This window comes from Canis lupus, chromosome 18 (genome assembly GCF_011100685.1).
Source record: "Canis lupus familiaris isolate Mischka breed German Shepherd chromosome 18, alternate assembly UU_Cfam_GSD_1.0, whole genome shotgun sequence".
NCBI lineage: Eukaryota > Metazoa > Chordata > Mammalia > Carnivora > Canidae > Canis > Canis lupus.
In genome coordinates, this window is record NC_049239.1 from 32,917,698 (window position 1) to 32,930,246 (window position 12,549).

Genomic DNA, 12,549 nt, shown 5'->3' on the forward strand with positions numbered 1-12,549 from the left:
TTCTCAGAGAACAACCACCACCCCTGTAATAAATAAACCAGGTTTCTCACTTGTGTGGAAGATAAGCCATTTCTTCTTATGGAACTTTGGAGTCCTCACAAATATTTAACTTATGCCATAGTTCAACCTACAGACCCAGTTTTACTGTAACTCTCGATAAATAGCACAAAAGAGTGCCGTTCTATGTGAACTGTTTACTGCTGCATCCTAGTGCCAGGAGCAGCACACGGCACACACCATAGCAGCTTGCTAGATACTTGTTGCATGAATAAATGTCGGAAGAACTCCTCTCTGCCTCCAGCACATCTCCTCTCTCCTGGCTAATGCCTTGCCTTCTCCTCTCTAGGGAAGTGGAGTGGCCCACTCACCGTTGGGATTTCTAGAGGCCTTGTTCGCTTAGTTCTTCCCTTTCTTCCCAGTAAGGAGGGTGGCAGTGACAGATATCTCTACTCTTCTAGGGCGCAGGTTTTCAATAAGTATTTTCTGGATGGATCAATGGAGGTCTCCACATTGCAGCTGGTTCCTCAGATGGCTCTCTGTCCTCCAAGAGGGGCAACATGTGGGACCCTGCCTTGGAAGGATCCAGCAAAACAGGTCCCCTTGTCAATTCTCCTCACCAAAGCTGGTCCCCAGTGGTTGGTCTCCCCCTTGAGGATCTGGGGTTGGGAGTGAGGCTCATTAATTGGAATTTTCCAGAGGAAGGTTAGCATAAGGAACACCTGAGGGGTTTCAGGTGGGGGCTGCCAGGGATGATAAGGGCAGGTGTTGATGCCACATATTATTTCAGCACCTCAGGGACCAGGCCCGTGGTCCCCTTAGGGAGCTCTGAGGAGCCTCTCCAAGATCCAGGATGCAAAGGAAATCTCTCGCAAACAAAAATCCAAAATGGTAGAGGGATTGGACAAGCACATCACATGCCTAGGAAAGGCTTAGAAATATATAGATTTCTTTCTTTCCAGTCAAACCTGGACTTGCTGGCCAGTGATAATAATAACAACAACAGAAACACTAACGCACATGTACAATGTTCAGACCAAAAGCTGGGCAGTTATCCCTGGTACTGCCCCCCTCTCCCCAGCACTGCAGCCAAGCCATCACAAAACCTATCTTCTTACCTGAAAATAATCTCAAGTCCACCCATTTCTGACTCTGGTGCCACTATTCTACTTTTACCACCACCATCTCTCACCTTGACTCTCCGATAGCCTCCTAACTGGCTTCCATGTTTCCATTCTTGCCAGCTCTGCTCTCTTCTCAGTCACTAGAGTGATCCTTTGAGATCCTAAATCCAATCATTGATTCTGCTGTTGAAACCTTCCAGCTCATTCCTATCAGGCTTGGAAGAAAACCTAGACTCCCCACCATGCAGGATCTGGCTCCAGCTCTCCTTGCTGACAAACCTCAGTTCATACCACTCTCCCCTTTATACTCCACCTTACGGCATCCCTGACCTTCTTTCAGTTCCTCAAATATGCCAAACTCATTACTGCCTCAGGGCCTTTGCACTTACAGAGTCCCCTGCTTGGACTTCTCTCCCCCATGACCTTCACTGGCTGCCTCTATGTCATCATGTACGTGTCTGCCCAGATATCAAATTCACAGAGAGGTCTTCCTTGACCACTATGTATAAAAAAAGTTACCCTCCCCACTTACTTTTTATGCTTTTATCTGGCTTACTTTCTTCACAGCACTTAATACTCACACTTAATATGGAATTACCTTGTTTTCTGGTTTCCTTGCTTATTGTTTGTCCCCCAAATCAGAACTACTCTCTGCTAGGGCTGGCACAGCTTGGGTGTCATCTAGTTGGGGCACTGCTGTGCTTTCAGCACCTAGAACAGCGCCCGCCACGGAGCAGTCTGGCCACAGATAGACGTTAAGTACGTGAGTGAATGAATGTACAGATACAAATACAACTTGCAATATCTCACGTTTCAGTTTCAGAAGAAAGCTGTGATCTCTTTTTGAGTGGTGCCCTTGACCCTGCTGCTTCCCTTTTCAGACAGAGATACCAAAGTCCAGAGAAAGAAGTCACCTGTCAAGGCCCACAGCAAGCTAGCAGTGGCATCTGGGTGAGATCTCAGCTGCTTAGATGTTAGACCGCATTTCACAAAGCATGATTAATGGGCCTTAGAGTCCCTTACGAAAAGTTTGTGATAAAAAATTTTATAGAATAAACACCAGTTATAGGGTTTATTTTTAGTAAGACATTTAAGCGCATTTAAAATATACCGATTGTCGTTATGTTCTAGTGTTCTCTAATCCTGGCACTTGAACTTTTTACCCAAAGTGGTAGAAATAGGCCCTTATCCAGCTTTTCAGGTGGCCATTGTGAGCTCTTCTATCTTCTCCAAAACATGAGGGAGAAGATACAGATGTATATTCTGTGACCATGGTACCCAAGCATTCCCTTTGGAATGATCTGAAAATGGCTTTTCCTCTCTTGCTCTGGGATGTGCTGCCTCCTGTCTTGTCCCTTGCTATTGGAAGCTTGGGGTCATTGTCTGCTTTTTTGATCTAATGTATTTTGATCTAATGTATTTCCAAACTCAAGACCCTTTTAGGAAATCACAGGTTTATCTGATCTCCCCCAGTTCTGAAATTCTGATATAGTGCTACCTTTTCTAGTCTTTGGTGGCAAGAATTACTGCTACCCAGAAGATCTTGCCTTCTCATCCTTCCATCAAACAGGGGAATGTGCAGAGATTTTGTTCTTTTATTGACTGGTGCAAGACAGTATGTGCTTTTTTCCATTCTCCTATTATAAAATTATAGTATCCATTCAACCACCTATTCACCAATGTTTGCTTGGCATCTCTATGTGCCAGGCACCATGTTAGGCACTACACAAAAAATGGTGGAATAAGATAGATGTTCTCTTCTACACTCAAGGAATTTTCACCTAGTGGAGGAGATGGACATGTATACGTTGCATACAGACACACACACAAAAACACAAAATCAAGAAGATGAATAAGAGAAATTAAAATTTATATACCCATTATAAAGAGAACAGGGGATCTCTTTTATAAAGAGTTGTCAGGGAAACCTTGTTGAGAAGAGAATATTTAAGGTGAGGCCTGAAGATAGGAAGGAACCAGCCATGCTGACTGGGAGGACAAGTGCCCTTGGAAGAGAGGACGCATGTGGTATGCCCTGTTCTGCCTGGACGTGCGCACACACATGCGCACAGCAGACACAACCATGCCCTCTGCTAAAAGAAATTCATCTGACCTCCCATTGTCCAGGACCCTTTTCCTATTGGATCAGGCCAGTGGCACCACTCTTCTGAGACTTGTTCATCCTCTGGCCTTGAAGTGGGTCTCAGGATGGACCAGGGCTCACCTGTTTCCTGTTGTCACCCTCTCTACCCACAGGTTTGTCATGTTAAGCCTGGAGTTTGACTACATGTGCCAGTATGACTATGTTGAGGTCCGTGACGGGGACAGTAGCAACGGCCAGATCATCAAACGTTTTTGTGGCAATGAGCGGCCAGCTCCCATCCGGAGCACAGACTCTTCACTCCACATCCTCTTCCATTCAGATGGCTCCAAGAATTTCGATGGCTTCCATGCCATATTTGAGGAGATCACAGGTAAAGGCCACAGAGATAAATGTAGCGTTTTATGGCTGTGTTCCAGACAAACATCTCCTTTCTGAGCAGCACCCCCTTCTCTCTGCACAGCCTTATTAAAACCCAGTGTGCTGGGTTCTTGGAAGCAACCTACACTCTGAGAAGGAAGAAATAAATGGCAAGATATATTTCAGAAATGTTCACCAGAAGCTTAGCTAGTTATTATGGGTGCCCTTGTATAGACGCTGGAGCAGGGGAGGCCAGGTAGTTTGTCCGAGGTCACAAAGTAGTCGGCTCTACGGCTCACACTAGGAAACCTCTCATAGCTAAGCGCATGGGCTTTGGAGCCCTGGTAGATTAAGCTGTATGACCTGGGGTAAGTTCTACTTCTCTGGGCCTCAGTTTCCTAATCTGTGAATAAAGAAAAAGCATAAGTCCTGCTCCATTAAGGAGGTTCTGGGAGATGAAACAGGTGAAGAGCTTAGTATGGTGTCTGGTACATAGGACATACTTAGTAGCTGCCCAATGGCAGGTGTGCCCTGAGCCTCCATCTGTCATCTGCAAAATAGGCATTAAAAGTGTTTCATTCAGTGGTAAATGCGACTTGCTTGTGAGTAACTCCAAGCCTGACTTGAACTCCCACCCTGTTCATATCAGGAAGTAGGATTTGACCAAAATGAGCCAAACACACAATCCTAGGGAAGTACCCTCGGCTCTCACTGTTCTGAGATTGGATCTCACTGTATCCAGCTCTACAAACCAAGCTCAGAAGTTCTGTTTTTTTTTTTTTTTAAATACCCAAGTAGGCATTGTAGTGGCATTTTGATTGCTACGTCTTCTCATGGAAGGTATGACACAGAAGTCTCAGGAAAAACGGTAGTGGCAGTGGGGTCATCCTTCTGTAGCCTTGTCCTTTCAGCAGGATGGGCGGACAGCCCCCACCTGCTTGTCTCCATGTGAGCTCTCGCCGTTGCTTCTCATCTGTTCTACTGCCTTCCGAGGATGTCCCCTGTGGAGCTGTGCAGGCCTGGGGCTTCTGGAGGCTGTGTCGCTGTGGTGTGCTGTGTTGTGGTGTGGCATGGTTAGCCTGTGGCTGATCCCTGCCCTTGGTAATATATGGCCAGCCAAGACTGGGTAGGGTTACACTTGAGACACGTGTGTGGGTATTTGCAGCAGTCAGCAGGGCTGGCTGTCAGGGGAGCCAGGAAGAAGCAGCAGTGGCTCACCAGCCTATGACCCTGTGACTGGGGGGAGGGTCAGAAGGGTCTCTTTCTGCCCTAAACTGGGCTCCTTAACACTTCAGGAGTGTTTGGGGGAGCTTTGGGAAATGCCCGTCTGAGTTGTCAGGTAGACAGTACCACTCCCAGTTCCTCAGACACCCTGTCTGTGTGCTTGTGCTCAGGTTTTTCCCTCTGGCTAAGGTCACCTCCTCCACCTTGCACATCAAATCCCAACCCTCAGGGTTTGTATCCCATTTGTCGTCCTCTGCTAAACCTTTTCTCTTGTTCCATCGGGTTGTGATTTTGCCCCAGTTTGAGCATCTTATAACACTTTTCCCTTTCCTGACACTAAATGAATTACACCTCAGGTGATAGTCATTGTATTTTTCTCATCAGAAATCTCTGGTTTGGGAAGCAGGGTGTCCCACTCCGGTGCCTCACACAGGGCGAGCACCCAATACGGGCTTGTGGAACTGGGCCCAGCAGTATATTTCCAGTTGGCAAATGGAGGTAGGGTTAGGGGTTAGCACGCAGACCACTGTTTCCCGAAGTGTTCTCTGTAGGAAATAGTCCTCTGCAAAATGCAGGTTCTGAGGTCAGATTAGCTTGGGGAAGGCCAGACGTTATGTCATTCTGAGGAATTTGCGGTGCACATTAGGTCGTGAAACATTCTGAGAAGTTCTGCAGTAAAGAAATCTGATTAATTATCATTTAATACCAGTAGTGCTTCCCCATCATATTTGAACCCACAACCTTTCTTAATTGAACACATCAATAGCTCGAGGGCCTAATGTTTATAAAATGCATGTTAGGAAATTCTCAAGCTCATTTTCAAAGGTGTCATGAAGATCTTCCAGTTCCTTTCCCCCAGTACCCAGGATACTTTCTTGAAAAAAGATGATCTAAAGCTCCCAGAGGCTGCCTTTCTCCCCTGGAGTCCCTCTGGGAGGGGTAAAGGCATGCTTCTACTCTAATTATGTGGTGTACTTATTTGTGTTGGCTTTAGGTTTTTCAGACCATAGGAACATACTTCTGGGGCCTTCAAAACTCTCAAACAATATCAGATAAATACCTGTTTTAAGGATTCTCAAACAATGGCAATATGAATCCAATAAAAGAGATAAAAGTAAAGAAGCAAGTGAAAGACTCTGGTCAAGGCTCCAGGCTTGAGGAGATTGACTCGCTGTACGGTGACACTGAGGGAAATTGCCTTTTCTCTTACAGCATGTTCCTCTTCTCCCTGTTTCCATGATGGCACTTGCCTCCTTGACAAAACTGGATCCTACAAATGTGCCTGCCTGGCAGGCTACACTGGGCAGCACTGTGAAAATCGTGAGTATGCCTCTGGAGTGGGAGTTAAGGTGTCACGTGGGGCTGACGTGGAGAGGGCTCTGGGAACTTGAAGAATGTTGTTTCTTGCTATTTAGGACAGTCTGTCCAGGGTGGCATGTAGTGTGGTTCTCTTGGCGGGGCAGCCTCTGTCCAGGGTGGCATGAGTGGTTCTCTTGGCTGGGCAGCCTCTGACTCAGGATATTGGCAACCACCCAGGTCTTCCCATTGACATTTCAAGACCTTACCTGCTGCATATTCCCCTCAAAAAGATATGCCTTTGATGGCCTCAAATAATAATCAGAGCTCAAAAACATGGAAGAAGGGCCAAGAGTAGAAAGCCACTATCATAAAGTCTTGTGTGGCCCTCAGTCTGAACTCCCTGTGCATTGTAAGATCTGAATTTTGGGCTTCTTCCCCAGGGTAGCATTCATAGACTCCAGGATGTTGTTGCATGATCTGAAACCAGTAGCATAGAGGAACTCAACACTGTGACCAGAAGTCATTTATCTAGGGTCGCTGGTAACCAAGGCTTGTGTGTGACGTGTGTCTTAACAGAAGTTTGAGCCCTAAAACAGGTGTCATGACCTGTAACTATCAGCGTGGAATGAGAAGGGCAGAAGAATGAGAAGATTCAGGATTTGGGGGAAAGTGAAGAACAGATAATAGCCTGAGTAGGGTTTCCCCCCAGTGGATCCTGAGTGGTGAGTGTGGGTGCAGGTGGTGTATCAGGACATGCTCCCAGAGAAGCTGGCAAGGGAGTGGGGAAGCTAGGCTGGGAAGGGAGGGAAGCCAAGCAAAGGTGTGATTTCAGGCAAGATCCAGCCTCAGTGGAATCTGGCATATAAATTACTTCTCTGAGTGTGTCCTGGCTTTATAGCAAGGCAGCTGGATTTTCACCGGCCCACTGCAACCAGCCAGTGGCCAAGGGCTGCCCTGGGCCAGTAGGAGAACATGCCTGACTTTCTATGCATGTGAGCCTAGTGGTTCCAGTAGCCCTTGAATTGACAAAGAGATCTCAGGTGCAGGCCATTGGAAGCAAAACAGTATAGACTGGGGGATGGGGAAGGCAAGGAGCCCAAAGTAGTGAAAAGGCGTCTGAGCACAGATCACCAATAGTGTATGCTACAACTACTTGTAACTAGTGTGCACAGGTACTTTGGGGTCATCCTATGAGGGGCCCTGGTCTGATAGCATTCATTAAAATTTGTACACTTGTCAATATTTACATGAGCTTTCCTTGCTAATAAGGCAGACGGAAGCCACGGTGTCAGCAGTGTGTCCTTGAGTGTGTCATTGCACTCCGCTGAAAGCATCACTTGCTGTGGCTTGGCGCTGCTGACCTGAGCATGGTTTTGCTGGGTGCTTAGAAAAACGTCTTCTGCTTTATGGTTCCTGCCTCCTTTGAACCTGCTATGTTGTGTGCAAGGCAGAGAGGAGAACTGTAGCTTTCTCTTTGTTTTAAAAATGCACGTATAGAGTGAATCTGGAATCTTGACAATGGCAAATCCTGAGTATTACCCTTTAAATTCAGAGGGAGGAAAAAAAAAAGAAGGCTTAATTTCTTGATAAATTAATTACACAATAACTAGAGATTTTTAAAAACTAGCTGGAATTGGAGAGAAGTGAAATATTGCTAAATAAGGCATAAAGCTTTAAGAAGCTGGGTCAAATGAGGGCAGGGGTGGGGTGGAGGGAGAGAGAAATTGATCAAAAGTTGTGACTAAAATATGTATGAGTTGCTTATGAGCCAAACATTGTTGTTTCAGCATTGTCATTCCATCCAGAAAACAGAACAAAACAAAACAAATACATATAATGAAAAAGAATGTAAAATATGTCATCATGAACTGATTCATAACTTGAGTCACGAACTGTCTTAAATTCACTCTGGTCTCAAAACAGCATAGATGGACAGGAGCGTTCCTCTTAGCCACTTTTTAAGATGTCATGTGAAACCAAAATTCCCTTAGTATCTTGTAGTTGTAACTAGGTGAAGGTATTGGTGGTGGATATCTGATACATCATTTGCTGGCAATCATGTGGGGTACCACTCATTTTATTATTTTTTTAGAAGATTTAGATTTGGTTTTCCTTCTAGGAAATTCAGCAGGAGTTCCAACTAACTCAATGAGGGAAGCATCACAAAAATTGGCTGTGGCAGTTTACCTTGTAATTTCTGAACAAACCTTAGTGGTTTCCTAGAGTTACATTAGCTAGAAAAACATAAAGAGGGAAAAAAAAAAGATTTGCTTCATTGTTTTCCTCATGAGTATACTACTGAACTGGAAAAATATCCCTGGAGGAAACTGCTTCAAAATGAACAAGAAACTCAAGCATTCTGGGATAATCTAAACTCTGAAATGCCCAAATTGGACTAGGCATTTGTTTTACAAAATAGCTTTAAAAGCACCAAATCAAATATTAATGAGAATCCCATCTTTTATTTATGTAGGACCAAATCTGATGAGGGGAGACCACTTCATAGATGCTACTTTAATGGTCTGCCCTCCTGAAGTCTTTGTGAGAAGGTGGATGTTCCTTTTAGCAGATAAAGGATTTGAAGCAGAGAGCACAAGGCACTGGTCCCCAGCAACTTCAAAACTCCAGGCTAGAATTCCGCATTTCCTTTAGTTCACAGTTTCCCAGGCACGATTCTCACCAGATGAACAATAGATAAGCTCTGGTCATGTCATCGTGTCCCATTATCTAGTCCCCTCAAAGGACTTTCCTTCCCAGGTAAGCTCTGCCTGTTGCTCTTTTTCAAAGAGAATCCTGATTCACTGTCTCTTGATATAAGCTGTTGTCATCCGTTTCTGTGTATATATTTAAGAATATGAGTGGGACTAGAATAGAAATAGATTTTCTCCTACTTACTAAAGAAATATATACTTGTAAAAATAATCAAATAGCCCAGCGGTATATAAAATAGAAAGAAAACATTATTTTCCCTGACCCATCCTCTGTCCCGGTGGAACCACTGTTAACGTGGTCCTTCTAGACTTTTTTCTATGATGTGGGAACCTAAGTTGTTGATAAATTAATATTTTAAACCAGTGATCCTCAGTCGGAGGTGGTTTCGGCCCCCATTCCCATCCTCAGGGGCCTTTGGCAACATCTAGAAACACTATTAATTGTCATAATTGCAGGGGGGAGGCCACAGATGCTGCTAAATATCCTGCAGTGCGCCAGCCCAACCCAGACCAGAGAGTTATCTGGCCCAAGTGTCAATCGTGCCAAAGTTAAGAAACCCATTTCAAACAAAAAGAGATTGAGGGATATGTGCAATTTTTCAACTTATTGTTTTCATTGCCTGTATCATGGACACTTTTTCCAGGCCAGTCCATGTTGACCTACCACATAAAAACAAATGATTTTCTGAGTATTCCCTTGTAGGGATGTATATACCATCATTTATTCATCTAATCCCTTCAGATGGACTTGATACCATACTTAATTAATTGTTATAAGGAAAGCAGCAATGAATATCCTACACTAATTTCTTGGTTCATACATAGAGGTATTTTTGTAAGAGAAATCCCTAGATGTTGAACTGTTAGCTCAAAGGGGACACAGATTTAAACTTTTGAGAGGTATTGCCGAAATGGTCCCTAAAAGGTTTCACCAGTTTACAAGACGAGGTCTTATAAATATCAGTCCTCAAAATAAGAATTAGAACTCACAGGGACGCCCGGGGGGCACAGGGGTTGAGTGTCTGCCTTTGGCTCAGGGTGTGATCCTAGGGTCCTGGGATCGAGTCCTACATTGGGCTCCCTGTGGGGAGCCTGCTTGTCCCTCTGCCTGTGTCTCTGCCTCTTTCTGTGTGTGTTTTGAATGAATGAATGAATGAATAAAAATAAATAAATAAATAAAATAAAGAATTAGAACCCACATTTGAGAGACTAAGGTCTGTTCTTGTCTAGTTGAAAATGAATTTCTTTCCTTTTTTTTAAAGATTTTATTTATTTATTTGAGAGAGATAGGGAGAAAGAAGGAGAGAGAGCAGAAGCAGGGGGAACAGTAGGAGAGGGAGAAGCAGGGAGCCCGACGCAGGTCTCGATCCCAGGACCCCAGGATCATGACCTGAGCCAAAGGCGTACGCTTCACCCACTGAGACATCCAGGTGCCCTGAAAATGGATTTATTTTTGGAGGAAGATGAATGGGTGTGAGGGAAGGCCTCACGCCAGACTTCAGGGTAGTAGCAGAGAAAGAGGAAGAAAGAGTGGGTGCAGGTTGGGCTCGTTCAGTGGTCCAGAGGCTGCGAGAGCCCCGGTGCCCTGCGCGGCCCTGCTGCCCCAGGTCTGCTTCCCAAGGAGGAGCTGTGGCCCCTGCTCCCAGGTCACCTCCTCCAGGAGCAAACCCCGGGGTGCGGCCCCCTCCTTGACTCTGGGGCCACGCTAGCTTCCTGCCAGCACCCTCAGTGACCCCAACCTCTCTGGGTGTAAGGAACCAGGGTCCCCCCGACCCCCTTTCTTCCCTGTGAAGTTTCCTGTTTCTTTGTATGAAGCACAAGGACAAACATCAGTTCTTGCGTCAATGGTGGGAATCCTGTTTGGTGGAAGTGGAGAGCGAGGGACTGAGTGCCCCGTTCCAGTTTCCACGTCGCCTTTGTTCCTCTGGCCCCGTTGCCGATGCCGGGCTCTCCCCCGCATCCTAATGAAGGGCCGGAGACGGGCTGAGTCGCGGGGCACAATGCTCACACTGCAGGCCCCGACGCGCTTTGAACAAAACAAGTCGGCTTCCACCAATTAGAGAACACTGGGGAACCCGGATTCGTGTGGGGTTTGGAGCGTCGGGAGCTTTCCCACTTGCCTGGCCCAAGGACTGGGAAGAAAGAGCCCCAGATGAGAGGCACACTTTATGCTGTAGCTTCAAAGGGGCAATCGTGTTTCTCATCAGAATAAGTGATGAGGAACATTGGGGTTTTCATGGAAACGGTGACACTGATGCAGCGGGAATGTGCCGGGGCCACCCCCGGGGCATGGTCACCCCTGGGCTGTGGTGGGAGGCGTGCACATTGCCCTGAGGTCTCTCAGGGGAGGCATTGTAAACACGGAGTTGGTTCCTGGCTTTACGCTGTTCCAAGGGCTAGGCTTAGCCTTAATTGATGGAAGACAGGGGCACCTTTGTCCATAGTGAGATGGTACATCCTGGGGTGAAGAGCTTGGGCTCCATGGGCAGAAAGACCTTGATTTGACTCTTAGCCTGCCACCTGCCAGCCAGATGATCTTGAACCGCTCGTTTAACGCCAAGGAGCCTCAGTTTCCCCATTTACAAAGTTCAGAAAGATAATATCACGTATTTCTCAGAGTGTTTGTGGGGATGGAATGAAACAATTTACAGAAGGCACTGAGTTGAGTCATAGGAACTGTTATTGGTAAAAAAAATTTTTTTTGAAGATTTTATTTATTTGAGAGAAAGAGAGCAAGAAAGCAAGAGAAAGAGCATGAGTAGGGTAAGGGACAGTGGGAGAAGCAGACTCCCCACTGAGCAGGGAGCCCGATGCAGGACTCGATCCCAGGACTCCAGGATCATGACCTGAGTTGAAGGTAGATGGTTAATTGACAGCCACCCAAGTGCCCCTGTGGATATTTTTTGTTTTGTTTTTGGGGTTTTGTTTTGAGTATAGTTTACACACAATGTCACGTTAGTTTAAGGTGTAAGACACAGTGATTCCCTTTCTCTATAGGCTGTGCCAGGCTCACCACCACTGGGCACCATCTGCCACCGTACAACGCTTTATGGTAGCATTGACTATATTCCCTATGCTGTGCCTTTTATCCCTTTGACTTATCCATTCCATCACTGGAAGCCTGCATTTCCCAGGCCACCATCCCCCACCCCCTTCCTTCTGGCAACCATTGATTGCTTCTTTGTAGTTCTACGTCTGATTCTGCTTTTGGTTTATTCATTTGTTTTGTTTTTTAGATTCCACGTATGAGTGAAATCATATGGCATTTGTCTTTCTCAGTCTTATTTCACTTCGCGTAATACTCTCCTTTGTATTCCCCATCCCACTCCCCTTTATGGCCATTTAAACGTTTGGCAGAAAGTAGGGGATTTTCCAGATAAGGGATTAGAGGAACAGCACCATTGTCTACAAACTAGATGATTATGACACACCTTTCTTGGGGTTGCAGTGTTTAGGAAAATTTTCCCCTCGACTTTCTAAGCCTCTTCTGTGAACTGCTTTTTCCAAATCGTTGCCGGATACTAAGTATTGCCACCACTGCACTTGCGTACAGCCAAGAAGGATCTGGTTTGAACAGGGCAAGTAGACACTGCCAATGTCATTGTCACAGAGGCATCCTAGATCCCAGGAGAAGACACCCACATTGGGTGTGGTGGATGGGGAGCCTTTGTAAGCAGGGCATCCCCAGGAGGAGGCTGTGAGAAATGATGAATGGAGTTATGCCTCCCTTTTT

The 12,549-nt window shown here is 45.8% G+C and overlaps 1 protein-coding gene across 7 annotated transcripts in view; it reads left to right on the forward strand.

The window, feature by feature from the left end:
- The window catches only part of PAMR1 (peptidase domain containing associated with muscle regeneration 1), a 157,179-nt gene that overhangs the window by 123,744 nt on the left and 20,886 nt on the right, over positions 1–12,549 (forward strand). For all 7 annotated transcript variants that reach the window (XM_038563030.1, XM_038563032.1, XM_038563029.1 and 4 more), the window contains 2 exons: positions 3,378–3,595; positions 6,019–6,126. In XM_038563030.1, the coding sequence (XP_038418958.1) occupies positions 3,378–3,595; positions 6,019–6,126 (326 nt within the window). The remainder of the gene's footprint in view (positions 1–3,377; positions 3,596–6,018; positions 6,127–12,549) is intronic.